At 37.6% G+C, this 21,625-nt stretch overlaps 3 protein-coding genes across 13 annotated transcripts; 2 read left to right on the top strand and 1 right to left on the bottom strand.

Moving 5' to 3' along the window:
- The first annotated feature begins 9 nt into the window (after window positions 1-9).
- On the top strand, window positions 10-2,294 carry LOC124176984 (EF-hand domain-containing family member B-like). Of its 2 annotated transcripts, XM_046558948.1 has the most exons (6): window positions 10-149; window positions 508-678; window positions 843-1,023; window positions 1,128-1,257; window positions 1,380-1,721; window positions 2,240-2,294. In XM_046558948.1, the coding sequence occupies exons 1-5, from the start codon at window positions 57-59 to the stop codon at window positions 1,576-1,578; spliced, it is 774 nt and encodes a 257-aa protein (XP_046414904.1). In that variant the 5' UTR covers window positions 10-56; the 3' UTR covers window positions 1,579-1,721; window positions 2,240-2,294. The 2 variants fall into 2 exon arrangements, 1 of the variants encoding a protein (XP_046414904.1); XR_006869495.1 differs by lacking the exon at window positions 843-1,023.
- Window positions 1,596-5,852, bottom strand: LOC124176982 (pre-mRNA-splicing factor CWC22 homolog). Of its 2 annotated transcripts, none has more exons than XM_046558944.1 (9): window positions 4,587-5,848; window positions 4,192-4,509; window positions 3,894-4,047; window positions 3,636-3,788; window positions 3,244-3,470; window positions 2,890-3,170; window positions 2,717-2,818; window positions 2,484-2,647; window positions 1,596-2,201 (listed from the first exon to the last, which is right to left on the bottom strand). In XM_046558944.1, exons 1-9 carry the CDS (start codon window positions 5,460-5,462, stop codon window positions 1,864-1,866), a joined length of 2,613 nt encoding a protein of 870 aa, XP_046414900.1. In that variant the 5' UTR covers window positions 5,463-5,848; the 3' UTR covers window positions 1,596-1,863. The 2 variants fall into 2 exon arrangements, with proteins under 2 accessions (XP_046414900.1, XP_046414901.1); XM_046558945.1 differs by having other exon boundaries at window positions 2,103-2,201; window positions 2,488-2,647; window positions 4,587-5,852.
- A 1,585-nt stretch (window positions 5,853-7,437) lies between these two features.
- LOC124176959 (tetratricopeptide repeat protein 14 homolog) lies at window positions 7,438-21,279 on the top strand. Of its 9 annotated transcripts, none has more exons than XM_046558901.1 (14): window positions 7,438-7,595; window positions 8,491-8,687; window positions 8,766-8,890; window positions 9,287-9,363; window positions 9,461-9,583; window positions 9,990-10,204; window positions 13,190-13,330; window positions 14,558-14,749; window positions 14,833-15,526; window positions 16,079-16,386; window positions 17,422-17,564; window positions 17,896-18,031; window positions 18,354-19,788; window positions 19,907-21,279. In XM_046558901.1, exons 2-14 carry the CDS (start codon window positions 8,527-8,529, stop codon window positions 20,048-20,050), a joined length of 3,894 nt encoding a protein of 1,297 aa, XP_046414857.1. In that variant the 5' UTR covers window positions 7,438-7,595; window positions 8,491-8,526; the 3' UTR covers window positions 20,051-21,279. The 9 variants fall into 9 exon arrangements, with proteins under 9 accessions (XP_046414857.1, XP_046414855.1, XP_046414858.1 ...); XM_046558899.1 differs by having other exon boundaries at window positions 8,766-8,902; window positions 16,088-16,386; XM_046558902.1 differs by having other exon boundaries at window positions 8,766-8,902; window positions 17,920-18,031.
- The last annotated feature ends 346 nt before the right edge of the window (window positions 21,280-21,625 follow it).

Here is a 21,625-nt window from a genome sequence, read left to right as displayed (position 1 = left end):
GCACAGTAACAACTTATAACATAACCGAATAACAGGAATAAGATTCCGAGTCGAAAATGGCAATGGAAATATCAGCGATGCGATACGAAGACGTGCGAAAGCAGATTGGACACTATGCCAAGATGGATTACCATCCAGAGATAAGGCCTGTACGTTTGCTTGCCTTGTTTCAAACTCGCTAAAAACTCCTGTTCTGTTGCCCAGAACATTGAACGTGTCACGTTCACCTGATAATTAGTGACGAGTATTATCAACTAGGAACTCCTGGAATTTTATACATTTATTGCCACTTGTTTAATTTTCATTACGACCGTCAATTGAAGACGGATAAAGTCCTATTTTTACCGACTGAGTCATGTTCGAATGCACATGCCCTTAAGCAGAACTTTTTTCATTTTCCGGATGAACAATATCTTGTAATTTTGTAATAACCATAAGAAAAAACAACGTTTCAAATACTGATCTTTGACGTGTCATGAGGCTTTATTAAATACTTATTTACTGTAGGCTGGAACTGTGATTTTGGAAGATGGATTGGAAACGTGTTTTAAAGATTACAAACTCCAAGACAGTGTTGATGCGTTGAAATCTAAATTGCATATTACTGATAAACGAGAAGACTATGGCTTCAATCATCAATTACCGATTGGTACTGCTGACCTCGGCACTCACACTGGAGTATGTACCAGGGCAATTTATGTTCTTCAGCTTCTTCGCCGATGATATGAGAGCTTTTCTATTTAAACCAACCACGTTGGTCCAAGCGACCTTTTTCTCTGATATCGGTGATATATGTTATAGAACTTTGAAAACTTTCTGAGCTTTTGATCCGTTATATCAAGGTAAAAACCTGTTTGGAAATGACTAAACGGACACCGTTTCAATTGCTAATCTGTGAGCTAAGAGATACAGCTATGAACAGTTACTGGAAAAAAGAAGTTGGTAAAACTTCAGGCCAAAAATCAAATTTACCAAACGGCGTTGACCCTGTTACAACAGTTTTTGGAAAACGCACTATGTCCAGTAATTTTCTTTAGTCATAAGCATTCGAAATCATTTACATATACTATTGGAAATTCTGACATTAGTATAAAAAAAATTTAGTCATTTGCGTCATAATATTTTAGATGGTACAGCAGCAGAATTGGTAAATCCTCGAAAAACTGTGACTGAAGTTATTTTAGCTTCTCGCATTGGCCATCGACTTTACAGGAAAAGTCACAATAATTATGATGTTTCTGAACAAATCAATCGCAAGTGAGCATTCTGTTGGAATTTTATTGCCACAAAAAATAGCGTTACTGATATTTTAAATAGATGGAATATGTTTATGATTTCCATGCTTTAAATGATTTACATGTAATTGTTATTTACGACAGATATGTTGAGCCATTCAATAAAAATTACAAGTATGGCAAGAAAAATAGAATCGATAAAGAGGGTAGTCAAATTAAGCAGTCGATGAGGTGGTTCAAGCAAGATGTTGCATCAATCGTTAGTAACCTTCAAGCAGACTTTATCAAGAGGACTCATGCTCCTCTTGGTCGTTCAGTGTGCCATACACCTGAGGCATATTAAAACTTTTGCATTTTGGGATTTTGGAGACAAATCAGAAGTTGAAACGTGATCATTTCCGGAGGGGTTAACCTTTATTGAATTCAACTGAATTCATTCAAAGTTTATTAACCCCATGAAATCAACTAAATAACAGGAGTGTCAAGGTATTTTTTTTTTTTATTCATAATCGAGGATATCTGTTCAAATAAATTCCCAGTATCTTAATGCGTTAGAGGCGAAATATACAGCCAACGAGATATTGTGATTCATTATTTGTTACATTATAAAAATTACTGTCATTATTCACTAATCCTTATGCCTTCTATGCCTATTATTTTTGTCCTTTTGCGTGTTTGTCCGATCGTCACTTTCCCTGTCCCATTCTCCATGCCGATTTGGTTTGGTTGATCGTTTTGATTGACTCAATCTATCATTAGGCGTTTTATTGCTATTCCTGCGCCCTTCATTTGTCTCGTGACTGCTGCTAATACAGTTTCTATCAGTTTCTATATCCCAAACATCTTTCACGATTGATTTGTTTTTTGGTTTCTTTTTTGTCACTCGCGTTTTGTTTTTCTTCTTCTTTTTTTGGGTTTTTTCTTTCGCAGATTTCTTTTTCCGATGGTCGTCAGATTCAGAAGAACCTAGGAAATATAGATTTTTTTTCTTTCTTTTTTTACAGCAAGAGTGAAGAGTTACGAAAAATAACAAAAAAATTTCATTTCTTTACCTGACTTGTAAATTACTAAAAAACGAGTGGTCCACTGGTTTTTCCAGAAAAAAAAATTAGCAGTTTCAGGTACCGACTTTGGCATGAAATTCTAATCCCCCAAATAATCAATTTTAGGTTGGAAAATTTTAAAAATATACATATTCGCAATTTTTGCGATTGTAATCATTATTTAGAAATATGAAAAATTTCGTACTTGCGGTCTCGGATGATGATGACGACGACGACGATGAACTCGACGAGGATTCGGAACTAGATGAAGATGAACTGCTGGAACTAGACGAGTCTTTTTTGTCTTCAACAAATTCTGGCACTACAGCTGGCTTCGGACGCGATTTCAAGTGTTCTCGTAATTCATCCCTGAAATTACAGCATTCATATAGAAAAATATCGTTGGAATTTCAATTAGTAAAAATGAATATAACTTACGTAAGACCACCCAGACCAATGGAAGTGAAAAAATTGATAGCAAATCTTGTATTCTTTGGATCATCTCGTGGAAATAAACCCTCGAAGGCTCCTTGCAAAGTCCTTTGAATCAAAAAAACAGTTTCAAATAGAAGAAGTACAACACATCAATATCTAATAAAGACATTACTTACACATCTTTTACACGCTGATTTAATTTCGAAAGTCCCATATACTCAGATAATTCTTGGAATAAAATTTTTATGAAGATACGACTAGAGCTGGTAGTGTCTTCTTCATTTAATTTTATGCAAGATAGAACCTCCCAAGAAATGGAATCAGTGAACAACAAATGAGCAAAGAATTTGGACACGTTACGTAGTTTGTTGGTGTCCAAACGATGTATTGTATCGTACGAATCGATGAAAATTTGTTCAAACGGCGTCACATAGATTTTGTTAATTGCGCAAAATCGCTGAAAAAGCAAGTCATTCAATCAAAATACAGATGTTTCACAGAACATTGAGCAACCGCTAAGAAGCACATACCCCAGCTAAGAGACCAAAGAATTTCTCGTATGTCCTCATCTCTGCGCAACAGTCCAGGAACATGTGACATAGTTCAATTTCTTGCCCAGGCTTCAGCTGCATCTTCATCAATTTGTGCGCACATTCTTCAAAGTCGAGAGAAGAATGAATAGTTAAATAAATCGTTCTGCGCAACGCTGTTAAATTAGTTTCAGTGTTGTCGACTATAACATCTTCCTTTGCTTCTCCTGAAAGAATCCGTTTTACTTTATTACATCAAATATTACAGAATTTGAGGGACTTTTAATAAGGTAGGAAATAGTCACCAATATTATATTTTGGAAGGAATTACGCCTTCATCTCCACAATTACAAATTCCATCACAAATACATGTATCTGAAAAAACAAGTTACCTGTGATATTACTATCTTCCTCGTCAGAAGAGTTATCTTCTTCATCACCATCAGAACCATCTGAACCGCTACTGTCAGTATCAAGAATCTCTTTGCTCAATGCTTTATATTTTTCCTCTGTTGCAATGTAGTCCGGATCGAACTTGAAAACGTCTATGAGAAAAAAAAATTGATAGATGCCACATTTTGATATGTCATGTTATAGCTATGCCAACAATTATGAAGTCAATGCAAGCCGTATATTTGTGCAAGTCTTACTCAGTACATCTTGAGGGTCAGTTGCTTCGTCCAAAGTCACAAGGTGAGTAAACTGATTATCCTCTTCAACAAGGTCAAGCTCTTCATTCACAGCCTCGTGATCTTTAAATCCGTCTTTTCTAATTTGGAATATAACTTCTATCATATATTGTACCTGAAATATGTTCAAGTCAGTGGTGAAATTTAATTAAGAAACTATGCAGCATAATTAAAGTAAAATGGAACATCCTTAATAGATCATAAAATATTGAAACCAAACTAATGTCAACGTTTTATGATTTCAGGTGTTTCTACCTACTCTTTTATCCAGCTGTCCTTCATGTAAGATGTTGCGAAGCATTTCAAATATTGCCTCGATCCCTTTCTTGGAAACCTCTGTGAGTTTCATGCCACATTCTTTCAAAAATGCGATGGCAACTTCGACGGAGTCATCAGTTGGCGTCTCTACTAGTAAAGTTAGTATTTCCAAAGCTAAGATTTCATGGGCAACACGCTGGTTGACCAAATGGGCAACAAACGTGGCCGAAGAAATGCACTGAGCTTTATCATTACGGCGAAATCCACGCTTGAACTGTATGACTAGACGCTTGAGCAACAATTCACCAATATTAGGGAACTGAAAAAGAAATGATGTGAGCATTTCAGAATAATATTAAAAAAAGGAAACCAACATCAATAATATAAATCATGTACTTTTGAATTGATCACAGCAGTAAGTGCTGCATAGATAGGTGTGAAAGTAGGGGAGGCAGCTTGAGCCTGAATAATAGATCTCGCCAACAGGCCTCGACCTCTGACAATGTTCTCGTGTAACAATTCTCTAGTGATTAATCCGATATTGCTGGTGTTGACTTTATTAATGTATCCATGAATGGACTTTTTCAAGGCTTCCCAAGATATCCGCTGGTATGCAGCTCCCGATTTGTCAGTGATCTCAGCCTGCATCATGCGGAGTTTGGCTGGTGGAATGTAAGCACCACCAGTTTTCGATGTCAGAAGATCCACCGTTCGCTTTTGCGCTGGTGTAATTTTTTCTCGTTCATTTTCCACCGTGATCTGATTCTTTTCAGCACGCGCGACATCCTCATCATTTTCTTTATCGTCGTAGCGACGTTTGGGTGATTCATTCCTCTCCTCGTGACGACCGCCATAAAAACGCTGTCCTATTCTTTCTTGTTTATTGGTTGGATACTTGTTCCAGTACTGATCGCTCCAATATCTACGTAGTGAACCATTGTCATTCGAGTCATGACCTTTTCGATACGATCTATCATTCTCATCTGTGGCTGTTTGCCTGTCGTCTTCACTTCGACGAGTTCGTTCATTGTCATTTCTATGACGTCTCCTGTCTCTATCTCTGCCATTTCTGCTACTGTTGTTGCTCCTGTAGTATTTAGAATCACTTCTCTCCTTTCGCCTACTGTGACGATCACTCTTATCTTCATAGTCTGAACCATCGTTCTTACGTTTACTTCTCCTCGAACGTTTATCGTGTTCAGTTTCATCGTTACTGTTTATCGATGGCGAACACCTCTTGTCAGGTTTGGCTTTCATTGTGTTCTCAGACATAATGAATTATTACCAATTATCACATCAATAATTACTATGAATAAGAATATTGATTGAAAAATTTATGGCATTAAGCAGCGCGAATTTTATTTCTCTGTATTTAAAAAAGAATTGCTGTTTATAGTGCACTCAAACCGATGAAAATATGTAAGTTCGGACCGCAAGGTTCATTATTGCCACAAGACACATGGAACCATTAACCCCAAAAAACTTGTAGTACAAAATGTCAAGTCGGAGCGCTGTGCGCGTAGTTTCGAACCACTCTGGTCGTGCTTTAGTCGATCCAACCGCGCCGGTATTACGATAAACTCGTATGCCAATGAACGGGGTAAAACCATGTATACCACGCGACAAATACGTTTACTGCAGCAAGACCACAGATCATAATTGATCCGAGTTATACACACTAGGTTTATTCGTGCTAGCTACACTCTACACTCACGAGTGTAAAAAGAACTAGGGTAGTGTACTAGGGATTGCTGGGGAGTGTACGTTCGCTTCTCGAGTGTAGCTAAAATAGCGCGAACGCAATAGTGTAGAAGGTGCAGAGAAGTGGGGACAAGAAAATGGCGCACGTTACGTACAGTCGTTTTTTTCCTCGAAACACTTATTAATACAACAAATTAGTAAATAAGATAAAGGATTTTTGGAATTTGTTAACGAAATCTTTCATACCTTATGTTTTAAGTACACTGCTATCAAATTGAACGTTGTTTTTTAAGTAAAATACTGTACTGCTTTGTTCTGATTTGGAGTGAGGTTATGGGTTTGTTGTCACTCGTGAGTTTTAAGGTATATATCGCATCACAGTTCACTAACGTAGTGGAAAAACCTGTAGCATTCATGCGAATTTAACCGATTACACTTTTTACACCTTTTACACTTGGTCTAGACCGAGTGTAAAAAGTGTACACAAAGGCCATGTTCGAAAATTGACTGACAGTACTGTCAGCAATTTTTTATCTCTTTTGCGCTGCCGAGTTCATGAACAGCTCTGTCTCTGTCCTAGGGAATTTTTAGTACTGGCAGTCAATTTACGAACATGGGGTATGTTCCGATATGCACTGCGAGCACTGCACAGTGCTCTCACTGTAGAAAAATTCGTTCCGATATGGACTGCAGTATACGGCCGCAGTACCCTAGCGAAATATATGACGTCATGAATAACCACCATATTTCTACTGCGAACACTGGAGGTTTCGAGGTAAGGTACTCGCAGTGCTTTGATCACGTGATTAGTCAAAACCACGTGCCCAACGGTTAATAAACAGTGCTACAGTTTGATACCAAAATATAGTTTGAAAATATAGAAGTGTTAATAATTTTTCAAGTTTTTATAAATTTGTGGGAACAATTAAAATTTTTTTAATGAAAAACTACTTACTTTTATTATAGTAGAAATTCAATTGACAATTGATATTAATATCAATTTTTTTAATTTAACAATATTCCAACAATAGTTCTCCTCATTGATTATTAAACTATAATAATACACTCATTTATAAGCTGCGTCAAAAATGGGGCCGACAGTATACTGGGCTGCGTTCCGTTATAAATATAAACCAGTGTAAGTCCAGTATAACTGACTATAAAGGGACGATTTCCCAGTATACTAAATTCACGTTACACTGTACAGTGGTCGCAGTGTATATCGGAACATACCCATGGCCAAAGTGTAACGAAAGTCTAGTGACATTTGTAAAACGAACAGCGCCATCGACGTCACGTCCGCTAAAACGAACGCACAAGTGTACACTCCCCACGAAAGTGTAGAAAGTGTAGCTAGCACGAACAAACCTATTAACGGATGCGTTCCGAAATTAAGTTCCAGTGTTGTCAACCATCTTTTATCTCTTTTGTGCTGCCAAGTTCGTGGGTGGCTCTGTCTCTGTCCTAGGGAGTTTTAACGCTGAAGCTAGTTTCGGAACGCACCGTATTTAGCAGCTGCAAAGTGAACAAAATGGGCCGACACACGACTTGACGCGAGTAGTCAGCCGACTGGAGCCTGCATGTGAGGTATATGTGTGTGAGGACCAAGTGGATGTGTTCGTAATCAATGAAAATGGTGGCTCGTTAGCGTACGTGGTTTAATCGCAGTGTTGATCTACCGGTACAGTGATATTTCATCATCAGGTGAGTTTCACGTTAATTATGAACAAAACGAAATAGACAAAATCGCGATGTTTCGGATATTTTAGTCATCGGTGAAAGATCTCGTATCCGAGTTGGTTCCGTTTCTTTTTTTTTGTCCGCGTTGCCGCATCAAGTAGTATCAGCATGAGGCGATATGGCGTCGTTCCTGAAACTCACCGAAACGACCATTTTGCTGTTATCAACAAATCGATATTAAACTCGTTTGATTCATTTATAATTCATTCATCCTACATAGGCTTGCAAATGAACTGATTCGAAATTATGGATTGACGTATCATTACTCCTATTCTCACAATTACTTCAATTTTAACTCGTATCTGAGACTTTTTAGGAATAACTTTCACTGAACATGATACATGTTTTATACATATACAATATTCATAGCATATAATTACGTATATATTATGTACGCCCAATTCTTATCTTCATTTCCATCTATCGTTAAATTCAAGAATTAAGCATTGAGAACTAAGATTAAGCTGTGGGGCTCGCTTTTACAATAAGTTGTTACAATGTTTTTTGGCTCAAAAATTGTTTCAAAAATCTGTGCTTAATGTGAGTAATGAATATATATTACATTAACGATGCTGAAACTAACAGCCAAAGTCAGCAGCTAAACTATTCGATGCTGGTATAACTTTGTGTCATGGAGTTGCTAGCTTTGGCTACTAGTACCAGTTTGATGAATTCGCTTTGGCAAACAAAGAACTATTAATTATGGCCAATAGATTTATCATTCGTATACTTCTCAAGTAGTTTTTATCAGAAGTAGTATGAATACTAGAGATAGTTTCAGTTCTTAATTATAATGAACATTTTTTCTTTAAGAATATGGTGCTAGGTGAAGAAAAAATTCGACCTATTTCTACTACAGTCTTATAGGTTTTATCAACAAGGCTGAGAATCAGTTATGGAATCTATGGAGCCGCGCTTAGTTGCGCAAGCGTTGAACTACCATGGGCAGCAGTTACAGAAGGTGTGGGAAGGAGAGCGGAATGAGAACGAGTTGACCCTGCTAAATCTTAAGGAACCTAGTTTTGAGATTTACCAGCAGCGGCAAAAAACACTTAGGTAAATAATGCGGAAGTAAAGAATTACAAGCACGCAATTAACTATTCAGAGTTATAAAATCCAAAATTTTGTTTACAGTTTTAGTGATAGGGGTAAAAGATTGAAACTCCAGCAATTTATTGCTAAGAAGGCGGATGCGCTTTATGACAAAGCTAACTTGGACAAGCCCGTTCAACCAATCAAACAAGACTTTGGCGATGAGGGTAAATATCAAAGTAGGAAAATTTTCATCACTATTTATAGAATAAAAGTAACCATTCTGTATGTGTGCATGATAAATTAGTCAAATCTTGTTACAGATTTCTAGTTGAATTGTTTTGCTATTTTTCTCACTCTAATACAACTTCATTTTTTCAAACAGGTTGCAAATTTAATTTTTTTTTTTTGCCTAATATTGTTCATAACTTATGTTGTAACCGTTTAAAATTGTTTTAAGACGATAAAAAAAACTGTTTGAATAATATAAAATACGTTCAATGGAATTTTTCGTATATTTGAATGAACAAATAATGAACGAATGAATAAATAAATACATACATTACAAACAAAAACAGAAGAATCGTGTTAGTGTCAGACACATGTTGAAATTTTTGTTTTAGAATATTATGCGACCATGCCAGGACTAGATTCTTTCGTTACGATGGAGAAATCGCAGAGGATTCGTAATTTTTTAGAGGTGAATAAAATATTTTTGCTCTAAGGAAGAAAATTACAAATGTAACTTATTCATGTTTTCACGGATTGATTTTTTTTTTTTCCTATACAATTTTTAGAGTTTGGCTGTCGGTGATATTATTTACTCACAAGTTATGGGTAAAAGTGCTGCGGGTCTTCTGCTTAAAATTCTTTGCAACTGTAGCGACTGCCCTAGAGTGGTTACCGACCTTGGAGTAAAGGTATGTTGGATTTCCCTTCATCCTGGTAGAAATCTTCTTTTGAAATGTACCCTGAATTTTCTCTGGATTATCCTGAAAAACTTTAATGAGTCCTGGAAGTTGAAATTTTACAGGATGGAAAATAAATTTCAAAGACTAATGTCTCTTTATAAAAATTTAAGAAAAGAGAGAAAACTAGTAAAAAAACATCTCTAGCATTGTTATTATGTCAATGATTGTGAACACAAATGAAACAATAGTAGGGATGTTGTTTTATTAGTGTTCACCATCTTTGGTACTAATAACATTACGAGAGACTTTTTATAATTGTTTCTTCTTTTTTTCTTAGCTCTTGATTCAGCCGTCACAGCCCATCCATCTATAATGGCCATCAATTCAATATTTAATAATAAAACTCTGTTGACAGGCTTTGATTTTGAATACGGCCACAGTGCCGGCAGTGGACAAGAAGGGTGTCACACGGGGCTACATGGCCAACGATCTCGTCTGCGTCGCAGTTAGTGAGGTTAACGTTGAAGCAGAACGTGTCGTTGCCGTTATGAATGAACCTGCCCGAGAATCCCAAGCTCCGCACCCTCCTATGGGCCTTATTCATTCTGATGATCTTCCTGAAGCTTATAAGTGAGTTGAACCTTGTCTACCATTCTTGATTGTCCATCATATGTTTATAATTAAAGTTTTGTTGATCCACTCATCATCTATGATAGTTCACGTTATCCAATCTATTGAGTCATACAAATACGATTCACCATCAAAATAACCACACATCCACTCATTGAATTCGCCATCAAGATTGGCAATCTGGGAATCTCCCATATTTGGGATCTTCAATGCGGTATTGGTCAAGGCAATATGGCGTTGGATAGAAAAATTACCTGATCATTTTAGACAAATATATCAAATATCAAGGTAGAGAAAACTTCCTGCAAGGACATTCATTTTCTTAAATTAGTTTGATCCGTGATAAAAAAAATGTAAGTTACCAACAACCACGTTACAAAGGCCGTGACAGTTACTGCTGTACATTCATTACCGCAAGATCGCTCAAGGATCCCAATGAGTTTATATAATAAAATGCGATACTGAATGTATTATATGAAGAATGAAGATGTGGAATTGAACTTTTCATTTAGTTTTGTTCTATGTCATACTAGTACAAAGTATTATTCAACTAAGATCGTGGGTTTGTGCAGCAACAAAAATTTCCTTATTGCCAATCTTATCAAGGATCAACCAAATCATCACCACCTAACTGATTCGGAATAAATTTCATAACGACACAGTTAAATTTGAGTTTGACAACAGTTCCCTATTTACATTGAGTGATTAAAATAATTCAGTTCTCGGTAGCTAAAAATACTTATTTTGAAAAACAAAGACAAATTAAAACCATCGTTATATTCTGAATCTTATACTATACTATCAGGTAATACTGTGGTACATGTTAACTTAACATACTCATCAGATAAACATATGTAAAGAAAGATGGTGAAAAAAAAAAAATTGATGTTTTGAGTGCATTGAGAGATGTAACAAGGATGTATGCGGGGATTAATTCCCGCTTGCGCTTAATCTGCAAATAACTAATCATTGAAGGTAAATCAGATTTGACTCGTTTGACACGTTTTTATGAATCTAGGTGCCAGATCCTCTCTCTGTTGCATAAAAAGTGTTGGTAGTCAGTATGACGATGAATATATAATGTGATACAAATGATTCAGACAAGTGGCTCTGTCTTACCGCACATGTATTATCTACGTTTGCGATATATTACTACTATCAAAAAGTGATAAAGCACCAGCCAGACTATGTCAAATGACACCAAAATGTCTTTTGAAGTTGAATTTCCAGTGTGAGATGCAGATTCTCAGATGCTATAGTCTGAGCACCATACGGTAGGTATAACCATAAAATGTGGTTGTTTGATCCCTGATTATAATTACACTGTTACATGTTTTTTACTCTATCAATCATGTTTCAAAAAATACATTTATTAATTTGTTCAATAATCACACTTTCAGTTATTTATATACAATTATATGTCTTTGAAAAAAAATTCTATACTTAATTTATGTGCAGTAGACCTTCTGATTGCACCTAAATTATCGCTACATAAATTAATATACAAGGAGTTAAAAGAGAAACTTTGATTAGGTATTAATTATGACTGATGTAGAAATGAAACACAAAATATTCTTCGTATTCTTTCGCGCTTTATTTTTATGTGTTTAATTTCATAATATCAGCTATTTTTGATGGTAATTATTCGCTCAGAGGAATAAAATGATGAAAAAACATCAAGTTTAAATCTTTTTTTTTTATACTGCTCCTACATAATTTTTCGACTATGACAAAATCGTTATTCATTTATTTATTTTAATTTTTATCTTCAGAGAAGTAAAAATAAACAAAAGAAAACAAATAAGGTGTCCATTATATTTCCAAAAGGGACCAAACAACTAGAACCCTAGTCATCTATATTCCAAAAGTTCCTAATGAAACTGCGCACAACCTTAAATGATTAATGCCTAATTTAAACTTACAGCTTTTAATGACAAAATAAAAACCCGATGTCATTCAAATTGACACTGAACAAAGCGCAAAACAGGCAAAAGCGTTCTGCACGTCTAAGTAAATTTTTTTGTGGTCAACCTTGGAAGACAAAAAATACTCGTGGTGTGGTTACCACCTCCTATACCTATAGGGCTATACAATTTGTTTTATCGCACCAAACAAACAGGCAAACCAAAACAAAAAAAAAAAAAAAAAAAAATACCAAATCTAAACCAAATATCATCGTTGATGATAATAGGCTGTGTGCTTTTGTGTTCAGGATTAAAAACTATGATTACAAAAATGTGATACAAAAACCTATAAATAAATCGTCTTAGCCATTGAGAAAGGTGAGGCATTAGTTCATGTTATAATGAGGTTCTACCATTGTAAGGTCTAAGCTAAGAAATGATGATTATCATAAAAGCCACTAATACTTTCAACGTAATATGTTTCTATCGAATCCCTTCAGTGTTTATACGGTCTATTTTGATTTTTTAATGGTACGGATTTAGAAATAGCATCTTTTTTTGGTACTTTCGATGAACTTCATAGTTTGGAAGGTGTTAAAAATACAATAAACTGAAGAAAGTGAAGAAATATATTGTAATTTGTAATTGAGGAATTTGTAACGTATCAATAATAGAGACCAATCTATTGTTTTTTGGAATAGAAAATTTTTGTAACACATATAGACTGAAGGAAAGACGGAAAAGTCTTTCGCATGTGTGCAAATACTCTCTGGATTTTATTGGGCAAGCCCTGGAATATACGAAAAAAAGAGCAACGGACGGAAAAACCGAAACGATTCTTAAATGCAAGTGAATTAATGAATTGGAGGCTGTGAAAATGCAAGACCAAGGATTAATAGGTCGGAGATATGTTGATTGCAAGAGCCTTGGGAGGCAGATGACGCAATTCAGTCTATATGGTTACCAATATCGAAGTTTAACTGTTGAAAGATTTCATTTAAATCCGTTTTCTTTGGTGGTCGGCTCCTGACGCACACATACAAAAACGAATAAAACTTTGAATCTCGTTTTTGTGATCTAGGAAATTTATGGACAACAAGGGACAGAGTTATGAAGCGATGTTGGAGAATAGCACTGGCTTCAACAACCCCAACAACACTAAATATCTTTGCAACTTGATGGGTCTTGCTCAAGAAAATCATTCCAACATGGTTGGACTCAGGTAAAACGTTTTTATAAGTTTGCGAAAAAAAATTTCTTTCAATTAAGTAAAAAGATCGTACCATAGACGCAGATTTTCGAGGGGCTGGTTAGCCGTGAAATCTAGTGTAACCAGATCACTTTCGACTCTTCTGCAGTACCTTGAAATCCTATCAAATTATCATCAATTCCCGACATCTTTGAAATATCAAAATCAGTGAAACCCTTGAATCCCGAATGATCAAATATACAGAAATTCTGTAAAATCATTTAAAATTTCCGGAAATTTTGGAATTTCATGGAATCCCTCAAATTTGTGACATCTTATAAAGTCTCCCAAAATATATGAAATATTTTGCATAACTACGAAATCATTCAAAATCTCAAATATTCAAGACTGGAATTCTTGAAATCTTAAATTTGTCTTTTATTTTATTTTAATTTACATTTTCATTTCTTACTTACTAGTTTAAATGAATGTGCGTCATTCCAATGTTTAATTTATCTACTGAGTAGATAATACCGAATGCGTGAGCATAACACTATGATCTCAGGGCTGGTAGCCAGTCACTTTTCTCACTATTGGTCATCTTTTTTCAACGGAGTCACTTTTTGTTACTTTATCCAATAAATGATCTTTTAAGTCACTTTGTCCGTCGTTATTGAGTTTCATGCAGACAAAATTTGGTTGCACCATTTTGTTCTTACGCGATATCCACTAGACAAGATTCTGTTTGTTAAGTATTACAGTATTTTTAGCAGAAAAATTAGTTTCAGTTTTATTTAGGAAAATCCACCATGATCACATTGTTCATTATTTCTATATCGAAATGTTTTGCCCGAAAGGACAATAAGTTCATAGATCAAAGTTATTGTTCACTTGTAACTCATTTACTAAATATCGTGTAGAGTGATACATTTTTGTTCGTAACAGAAAAAGACGTGAAAAACAAGGAACACCCGTGTACAGTGACATAAGTGAAAATAGGGCTGTTTCTGATGAAATGAATAGCACTTTGGTAACACTTCGTTCAATTAATGTGTAATAATTAATTCCGATCAGTCACTTTAGAGTCACTTTTTTTTAGGCCTAAGAGTCATTTTTCTTACTCTTTTAAAACGACTTGACAGCTACCAGCCCTGTAATTTTGACACTATTTTCAAAAAGCATTCCGAATTGTTATTCTTTTGTAAAAACGGTTCTACCTCAGGATGTATTTAGTTTGACAATCGAACTTTTTTCACATAGGGAAAGATTCCCTGAGTCTGAATATGCCAATGAGTTGCGGCAAACGCAAGCCAGTAAGTGGGCATTCCGAAGTGTCGCCGAAGGCATAGATCACTTCAAGACTGGGCGTCACACCGAAGCTTTCCAATGCTTGAACAAAGCCTTGACTGTTGACCCCCGAAACGTTGAAGGACTGGTGGCTCGAGGGGCACTGTGAGTTTGATGAACAAACAGCTTAGACTCTTTTCTACAAAGGATTGACTCAATTCAGATGGTCACTTTTTGTTTATCCACAGGTACGCGAATGGTGGAAGCTTTAAGAAAGCAATCGACGATTTTGAAACCGCCTTAAAGCTCAACCAAACCCATGCGAACGCCCGTAAATACATGGCCGAAACACTCGTAGCGTTGGGTCGGAGTTACGAAGATGAAAACAATTTCGAAGAAGCTCAAAAGGCCTATGAGAATTGTCTGGCAATAGCGCCTTACCATGAGGAAGCGCGAAATTCCATTGATTACATAAAAACCAAAACACTGACAGTGGGGTTGAATCCTCTGGACACGTTTAAGACTTTCGAAACCGAAGAAGTACCCGAAAACAAAACGAAAGAGAAGAAGAAACGCAAAAAGGAGCGAAAGTCCCGGTCAAAGAAAAGACAGAGGTGGAGTTCAAGCTCCAGTTCATCTTCCAGTGGCTCGTCTAGCTCCTCGAGCTCAGACTCGAGTAGCTCCTCATCGTCTGGTACTTCTAGGTCTGGATCAAGGTCCCCAAGTCGCAAAAGAAAGCACAAGAAAGATCACCGCGGATCTTTGTCGCCGCTTAGCAAACGCATGGCTCAATACAATAATCCACCGGCTGCCATTGCCGCGGCTCACGATGCCGCAGTTACCTTACCATATACAGGTTCTCGGGACAAGTCGGACGACTATGAAACCAAAGTACGAAAGTTCTTGGAGCAAACTAAGGACGACTCTGATTACGAAGACAAGGTAATGTCGTAGTTTGAGGTGTACAAATTCCAGTGGTATGCCTCAAATTTCATGAAAACTTTATTCAAATCAGTTCTCAATCTTATTTTTGTATTGAAAAAGTTGTAGTTTGCCATTATTAACAGAAGATAAAATATACCAATATCACATGCTTCTTGGTGGACAAATACTTCTGACTCTATTTTTTAAAGAGTTTAAGAGAAACTAGAAAAACTTTAATTTTGACACTGATACTTGAGACCTTGATAAACTTTGGTAGATGATAAAAATATTTCAGAAATAAAAATTTTACATGTATATTTAAGTAAAAAGTGGTACCCTTCCAAAATTTTCATGAAACTTGTGTGCCGATAACTGAAACTGTTGATAAAGTTTTGCATCAGTTTTAGAATTAGTCGAAGTTTCTAGAATCTGTCAAATTTTGTCCAAAAAATGCTAAGAAATATTTTACCGTGAGGGAATTGGTACAGTTATAAATGAAATTTGAGATATTGACTGGGATTTCATGCAACTCGGTAGTAAAAACCATGGAGAATAATGCTACTTTATTAGGTACGGAAGTTTCTGGAGGAGACTGCACGGTGGAAGAGAGAACGGGAGAAAGATAAAAAGCATTCGGAGAGCGAGAAAATGAAGAAAAAGAAGAAGAAAGAGAAGAAGGGAAAGGATAAAGACAAAGATGATAAGAAAACTAGAAAGAAAAAGAAGAAGGAAGAGCGTAAGAAACGCAAGAGTAAAGATAAACTCGAACGCGATTTGGAAGCACTTCGGAAATCTTCGCTCCCCGATCTAGAACAACTTGAATCAAAACTGAGCGCCTACTACGCGAAAGTTGAAAAAGAAACGGCTGTACTGAAGAGGTGAGAAATTGATTATTGATTTATTGAAGCATGGCTTTCGCGATCATTCACACATGCCTTTTCAGTTATTTTTACAGTGCTAGGCTAGAAAATGTTTCAAAATTCTCTAACTTCTTAACATCGCCGATGATTGTCCAACGTCGTCTTGGAAAATCTGGAAATCTAATCTAGAAATCTGGGGCATTTTATATTCTTTCACAGATGAATCTTGAAGAAATTCGCATATTGCGGTTTTGTATTTTGATAGTGAAAAATGGTGGAACTGTGAAGTATACTAATATTTTTCGTCAAATTTCGTTGGTTACCATATTGTAGTAAAACGTAGTTGCAGGTTTAAAAAAAAAACTTTACAGAACCACCGCTACGAGCACTTTATTTTCCAGCTCGATGTCATCTGCATCAGTCAAATAATTTCTTATAGGAACTGATCAGGATCTTGTGAATGATTTTTGCTAATTGAATTTACCAAACTTCTCCCTCATAAACTGAGGTGCAATTTTGGGTAGAGGAAATGAATGCAAGAAGTGTCCGACAAAACTTTGCTAAACTTATGGTATCGATATTTTGAGATTAAGGTAAAAAGTGACGACAAGAAATCTGGTAACATTATTTCTCCGCCTTACATGCTGTATTTTATAATGTTTCTATCGTCCAATATTGAGCTATTGTGAAAACTCTTTGTTTTTAGAGAAAAGTAGCTTCTGTCTTCTCAATTATCAAGAGAAATACTGCAAAAAATGGATCCAAGTCAGCCACACCAATTGCAAACGGTTGTTTTTTCATAGGCAATATTGAAATACGGGCTTGTTCGAAAGCATAAAAAAAAAAGTATAAAATGAGCGAAAACGTAAAACAAAAGAAAGGAACAACTTGTACTTCAAATTTCAAAGAATTCACGTTTTGAAGTACACTTACTACTACTACCTGCAAACAGAATGGAACTCGGAAATCGACACAACGAATTTGTAAAATTGTTGATAATTTTTAATCGGTGGAATGTGTAAATTGATATACTGATATAGCTTTTCCCAATAGCAACGCAGAGAAACTTGCTGAAAGCACACGTAGAGAAGAGGAAATTCGTAGAGAAAGAGAACGAGAAAGGGAGAGAGACGAAGCTGCTAAAGCCTATCATGAACGAGAGCCAAGGGCTCCGCTGACTGCGCAACAACGTAAAGGTAATAGAAATAACGTGAAGACATTTTAATAGTCGTTGGTCTGGATTTTCGGAGGCAACAAAATGCTGCCTCAGTATTTTGTTGCTTAGTTCTTGGCCAATGCGAATGCCAAGAAAATAGGCACTTCGCATTTAGCGCGCACCAGGTAGTGCTAGAGTCCGTTTTGTAGAGACTCTCAGTAACGCTTCGTTGCTTTATGGGCATTCCCATTCGTAGAAAACTCGCTAAAAAAAAAAAAAAAAAATGCAACCGTAGTATCTTACTGTTCATGAAAATCCAGGCTTAAGCATCGACTTGATCCGCATTTTTTTCGAACTCTTTGACGTTGCAGATATTCAAAGGAAACCAATTACAGATATATTTGAGCAAGAAGCTCAATTGATTCATCCAGAACCAAAATTAACGCTGGATACAGCTGCTCTCAACGCCAAATGGAAGGCTGCCCAGGCGGCTAGATACGTCAACAAGTGAGTGTCAAATGTTCGAAAGATCCGCCCACACGGGACCCAATATTACAAGAATATTGCAGCAACGTAACGTTGCACGGTGTCAAATATTTTAAATGCATATCGCGATGTTCTGCACTGTTGCAGAATCCTTGCCGCAACTTAACTTTGCACAATTTCAAATAGAATTCCAGATGAGTTTTACAAGTTCGTGCAATATCGCAAACATCGTGCAGCCGTAGTTTGATAAATTTCCTATGATTGCGGCAATGTATCAGCAATATTGCTTTCCAGTGGTAATGTTGGTGCATCTATACAGTGAAGATTTCGGGGTATTTTTCAGACAAAAAGAGGCGCACGTGCAGAAGTGGCAGGACATTCAGCCGGATAAAAAGCCGCCACTGAAACTGGACAGCGACGAAGATGGAGATAACGAGCACGAAGAAAAGCTACAGAGAGCGGCACTGGAGAAATCGTTGAACATAAGAAAGCAAATGCAACGTGAATTGGCCGAAAAAAGAGCAACAACGCAGCCGTTGGTTCAGCCAACACTGCCGCCTCCGCTGCCAAAGGAACCGCCACTACCCAAACAGGTTCCGGTCAAGTACCCGACGCCCCAGCCCCAAAACAAATTCCAGTCTTATAAAGAGGCCTCACTGTCCACTCTGCCATCTTCTTTGCCCTCGAGTAAATTTTCCTCTGGTGCACTTGGCGGTAAGTTCCAGCCGATCGGTCAAACAAACAGCGGTAATGTCCATCCGCCAGAACCGCCCGGCCCTCGACCGCCGGCTGCGAAAACTCACAGCAGCCAAGCGAAGGGCCCGAGAACCGATTCAGACAGTGAAAACGACCGCCGGAGACGCGGCGACATGAAGAAGCGAGAATCTCTCGGACGAGGCGGCGGCGGCGGTGGAACGGGCGGTGACGGGAACAACTCGAAGAGAATAAGCCGCGACCGCCCCGCCAAGCGGAACACACGTAGCCGATCGCGCAGCGGTTCAAGTTCTGGATCGTCGCGGTCGCGATCTGGCAGACGATCGAGGTCCAGGTCGTATTCGGGGCGTAGATCCGGTAGCTACGAGCGTAAATACAGCCGCTCACCGTCCGGCTCGTACAGCAGATCGAGGTCTAGGTCGCGTTCGCGGTCCTACACGCGAAGTCGTAGTCGCAGCAGATCGGGCGACCGCGGTTACTACAGGAAACGGCAGTTCAGGCCGTACAACAACAGAGGAACTTATTACAAGCCGCGGTTCCAGGGTTTCAACAACCAGAACCATCGGGGTGGTGGAAACTTCCAGAACAGAAACAGGTTTTACAACAACAACCAGCACAACAACCGTTTCGGAAACCGGCGAGGTGGGGGCTTCAATAATCGTGGAGGTGGTCGCGGTAGGGGTGGAGGAAACAGGGGTGGCCGATTTTTCCACGGTAAACAAAACTTCCGGGACTTCCGGGACCGACGAGACTTCAGGGACAGGCGAGGATCGTCGCGCGATAGATACAGCGACAGGAGCTACTCACCCGATCCAATGAGAAAGGTAGACGAGGCCAAAGAGAAGATAAACAAGATGCTCGAGGGCGGGAACGAGGCCGGGGATCGGGAGAGAGACTCTCAGCGGGATAGAGAGAGGGAGCGAGGCGAGCAGCAGGGTGGCGGGGGCTCTGGCTTGCCGCAGAGCAAAAGACAGGATGGCCCTCTGAGTGAGGGAGAGGAGAGGGACGATGATGACTACGAGAGGTGGGGGGACGGGGAGGGGGGCGAGTCAGCTAACAACAAGGTTGGTTAGGTAGGCTTTCGCAGAATATGTAAAGAGCAGAGAAAAACGCCTCCGCGCTCTACCATCGCGATCCGAACTCTACCAGCCGAGTGATCATCTAACTATCGTTTGTTGCCAGAACGACGACGATGACGACGAGGCTTTCCCACCCGGTACCACTGGCGACGCTAGCCTGGAAGGAAAGGATATCTTCATTGAGCGAATGAAGCAACGAAGCAAGAATGTTTTAATGCAGAGAGCCCTTGCAGCCAAGATCTGGTAGACAACAGACCGACACACTTGTAACCACCGCCGCCTCGCCTCACCCCGCCTTCTCGCTCGCTCTCTTTTTGACTATATTCTGCCAATGCGGAGCAAGAGAGCCTCACACAACAGAGGGAGCGATAGTCACCTTTGCCATGTGTTCAATCACCGTGAGCGAAACACACCTTAACTCGAACGACGCAGAATCACACTGGAAAATATTCCTGCCTTCATTCATCGTCCATTTTTTTTCCCTTATTTCATATTCTTCAACACTCAAGTATTTTGTTTAAATTTTGTATGTCATACCTAAAAGAATGGGAAACACTTTCGCTACTGCGATATTTAATATCAATCGTAAATTATCGATAAATATATTACATTCTTATGTTATTATAGAGGAAGTATTTCCTTGCATTGAATCCGAATTGTAAGAAAGTAACCAAATCGTCATATCACATTTTCCTGTTCTAGTTTTATGATTTATTCTTGTCATTCATTTTCGGAAAAAAGATTTGTTTGTGATTGTTATTTTTTCTTCTTTTGAATCGTTAATTTTTTCCAGTGCAACAAGATTATTTCGATGATAAATAGCCTGCTTGTGGTAAATGATATTGTTTCGCCAATTCAGAAGCTTTCTCGAGTGAAACATTACGGACGAATGAACCTTTAACACGAAGACAGCGAAAATAGAACGAAATCAAATATTAACCTGGCTAATTGGAATTTGCACTCGTTCACTATTTGTCGGTTCTATTATTGTTCGTGATTTTATTTTGTTCAATTTCTCGTGTCATTGAGATTTTCATCTTTCTTATTAATTCCGCATAGATTCCGGTGTCATTTTACCCAAATACACCTATTGAGTAGGTTGCCAAAAACGAGGCAGTTTTCTGAAATCACACGGATTTATCTTCGGTTCGAATAATTTTAGAACTCTGTCATTTTAGCTTTTAGCACATCGATTGACACCCTTCAATAATCGAAATAGTTTTCAAAAGTTCCGATTAAGCATGGTGAGTTTCCGGGAATTTAAGAACTAAACAACTGAACCTGACTTGCTCGTTATTTTTATTCTTGTGTATATTTCTCCTTTCCTGTCGAATTACCCATTTGACAAAATTACGATTCAAATCTGTGTAATATTACAATTATCATAATAAATGGCGAATAGAATTTACGATATACATATTATGTAATCACAATTTATTGTAAAAAAAAACTTAAAAAAAATATCTAACAAAACGACTTGAAAGCCTCTCAACATATATATCACACGTAATACCAAGTTCTTGCACACCAGCAATATTTAGTCCCAATAACCATTCGGAGTTACTTCAATTCTGCCATTTTCATCAAATATTTTCCGTATTTACGTTCTTTGCTCTTGTTAACTCCTAACTCAATTAAGGACCTTTTATTAGTGCTACACTTATTTATAATTTCTGCGTGAGCCCTGGAAAGTATGGAAATGAATAATTTGCACAAAGCGAGAAAAAGTGTAGTAGCGATAGAAAAAAAATTAGTCATGACTAGAAGAATAATTTTCAGGTAAGTAATATATTACAAGTTTTAGCAAGACTTTATTTACTAT

This window comes from Neodiprion fabricii, chromosome 2, assembly GCF_021155785.1.
Source record: "Neodiprion fabricii isolate iyNeoFabr1 chromosome 2, iyNeoFabr1.1, whole genome shotgun sequence".
NCBI classification, from domain to species: Eukaryota; Metazoa; Arthropoda; class Insecta; order Hymenoptera; family Diprionidae; genus Neodiprion; species Neodiprion fabricii.
This window is presented reverse-complemented; position numbering and strand designations above follow the sequence as displayed.

Excerpts from the sequence above, each read along its gene's own strand:
- LOC124176984 (XM_046558948.1), top strand. The coding sequence starts at position 57 with ATGGCAATGGAAATATCAGCGATGCGATACGAAGACGTGCGAAAGCAG. Across the intron at positions 150-507 it reads ACCATCCAGAGATAAGGCCT|GCTGGAACTGTGATTTTGGA; the intron begins GTACGTTTGCTT and ends TATTTACTGTAG. Across the intron at positions 1,024-1,127 it reads TGGAAAACGCACTATGTCCA|ATGGTACAGCAGCAGAATTG; the intron begins GTAATTTTCTTT and ends ATAATATTTTAG.
- LOC124176982 (XM_046558944.1), bottom strand. The coding sequence starts at position 5,462 with ATGTCTGAGAACACAATGAAAGCCAAACCTGACAAGAGGTGTTCGCCA. Across the intron at positions 2,819-2,889 it reads AATCAGCGTGTAAAAGATGT|GACTTTGCAAGGAGCCTTCG; the intron begins GTAAGTAATGTC and ends TTTGATTCAAAG. Across the intron at positions 2,648-2,716 it reads ATTGGTCTGGGTGGTCTTAC|GGATGAATTACGAGAACACT; the intron begins GTAAGTTATATT and ends CTGTAATTTCAG.
- LOC124176959 (XM_046558896.1), top strand. The coding sequence starts at position 8,527 with ATGGAATCTATGGAGCCGCGCTTAGTTGCGCAAGCGTTGAACTACCAT. Across the intron at positions 8,688-8,765 it reads CAGCGGCAAAAAACACTTAG|TTTTAGTGATAGGGGTAAAA; the intron begins GTAAATAATGCG and ends TTTTGTTTACAG. Across the intron at positions 9,584-9,989 it reads TTACCGACCTTGGAGTAAAG|GCTTTGATTTTGAATACGGC; the intron begins GTATGTTGGATT and ends CTCTGTTGACAG.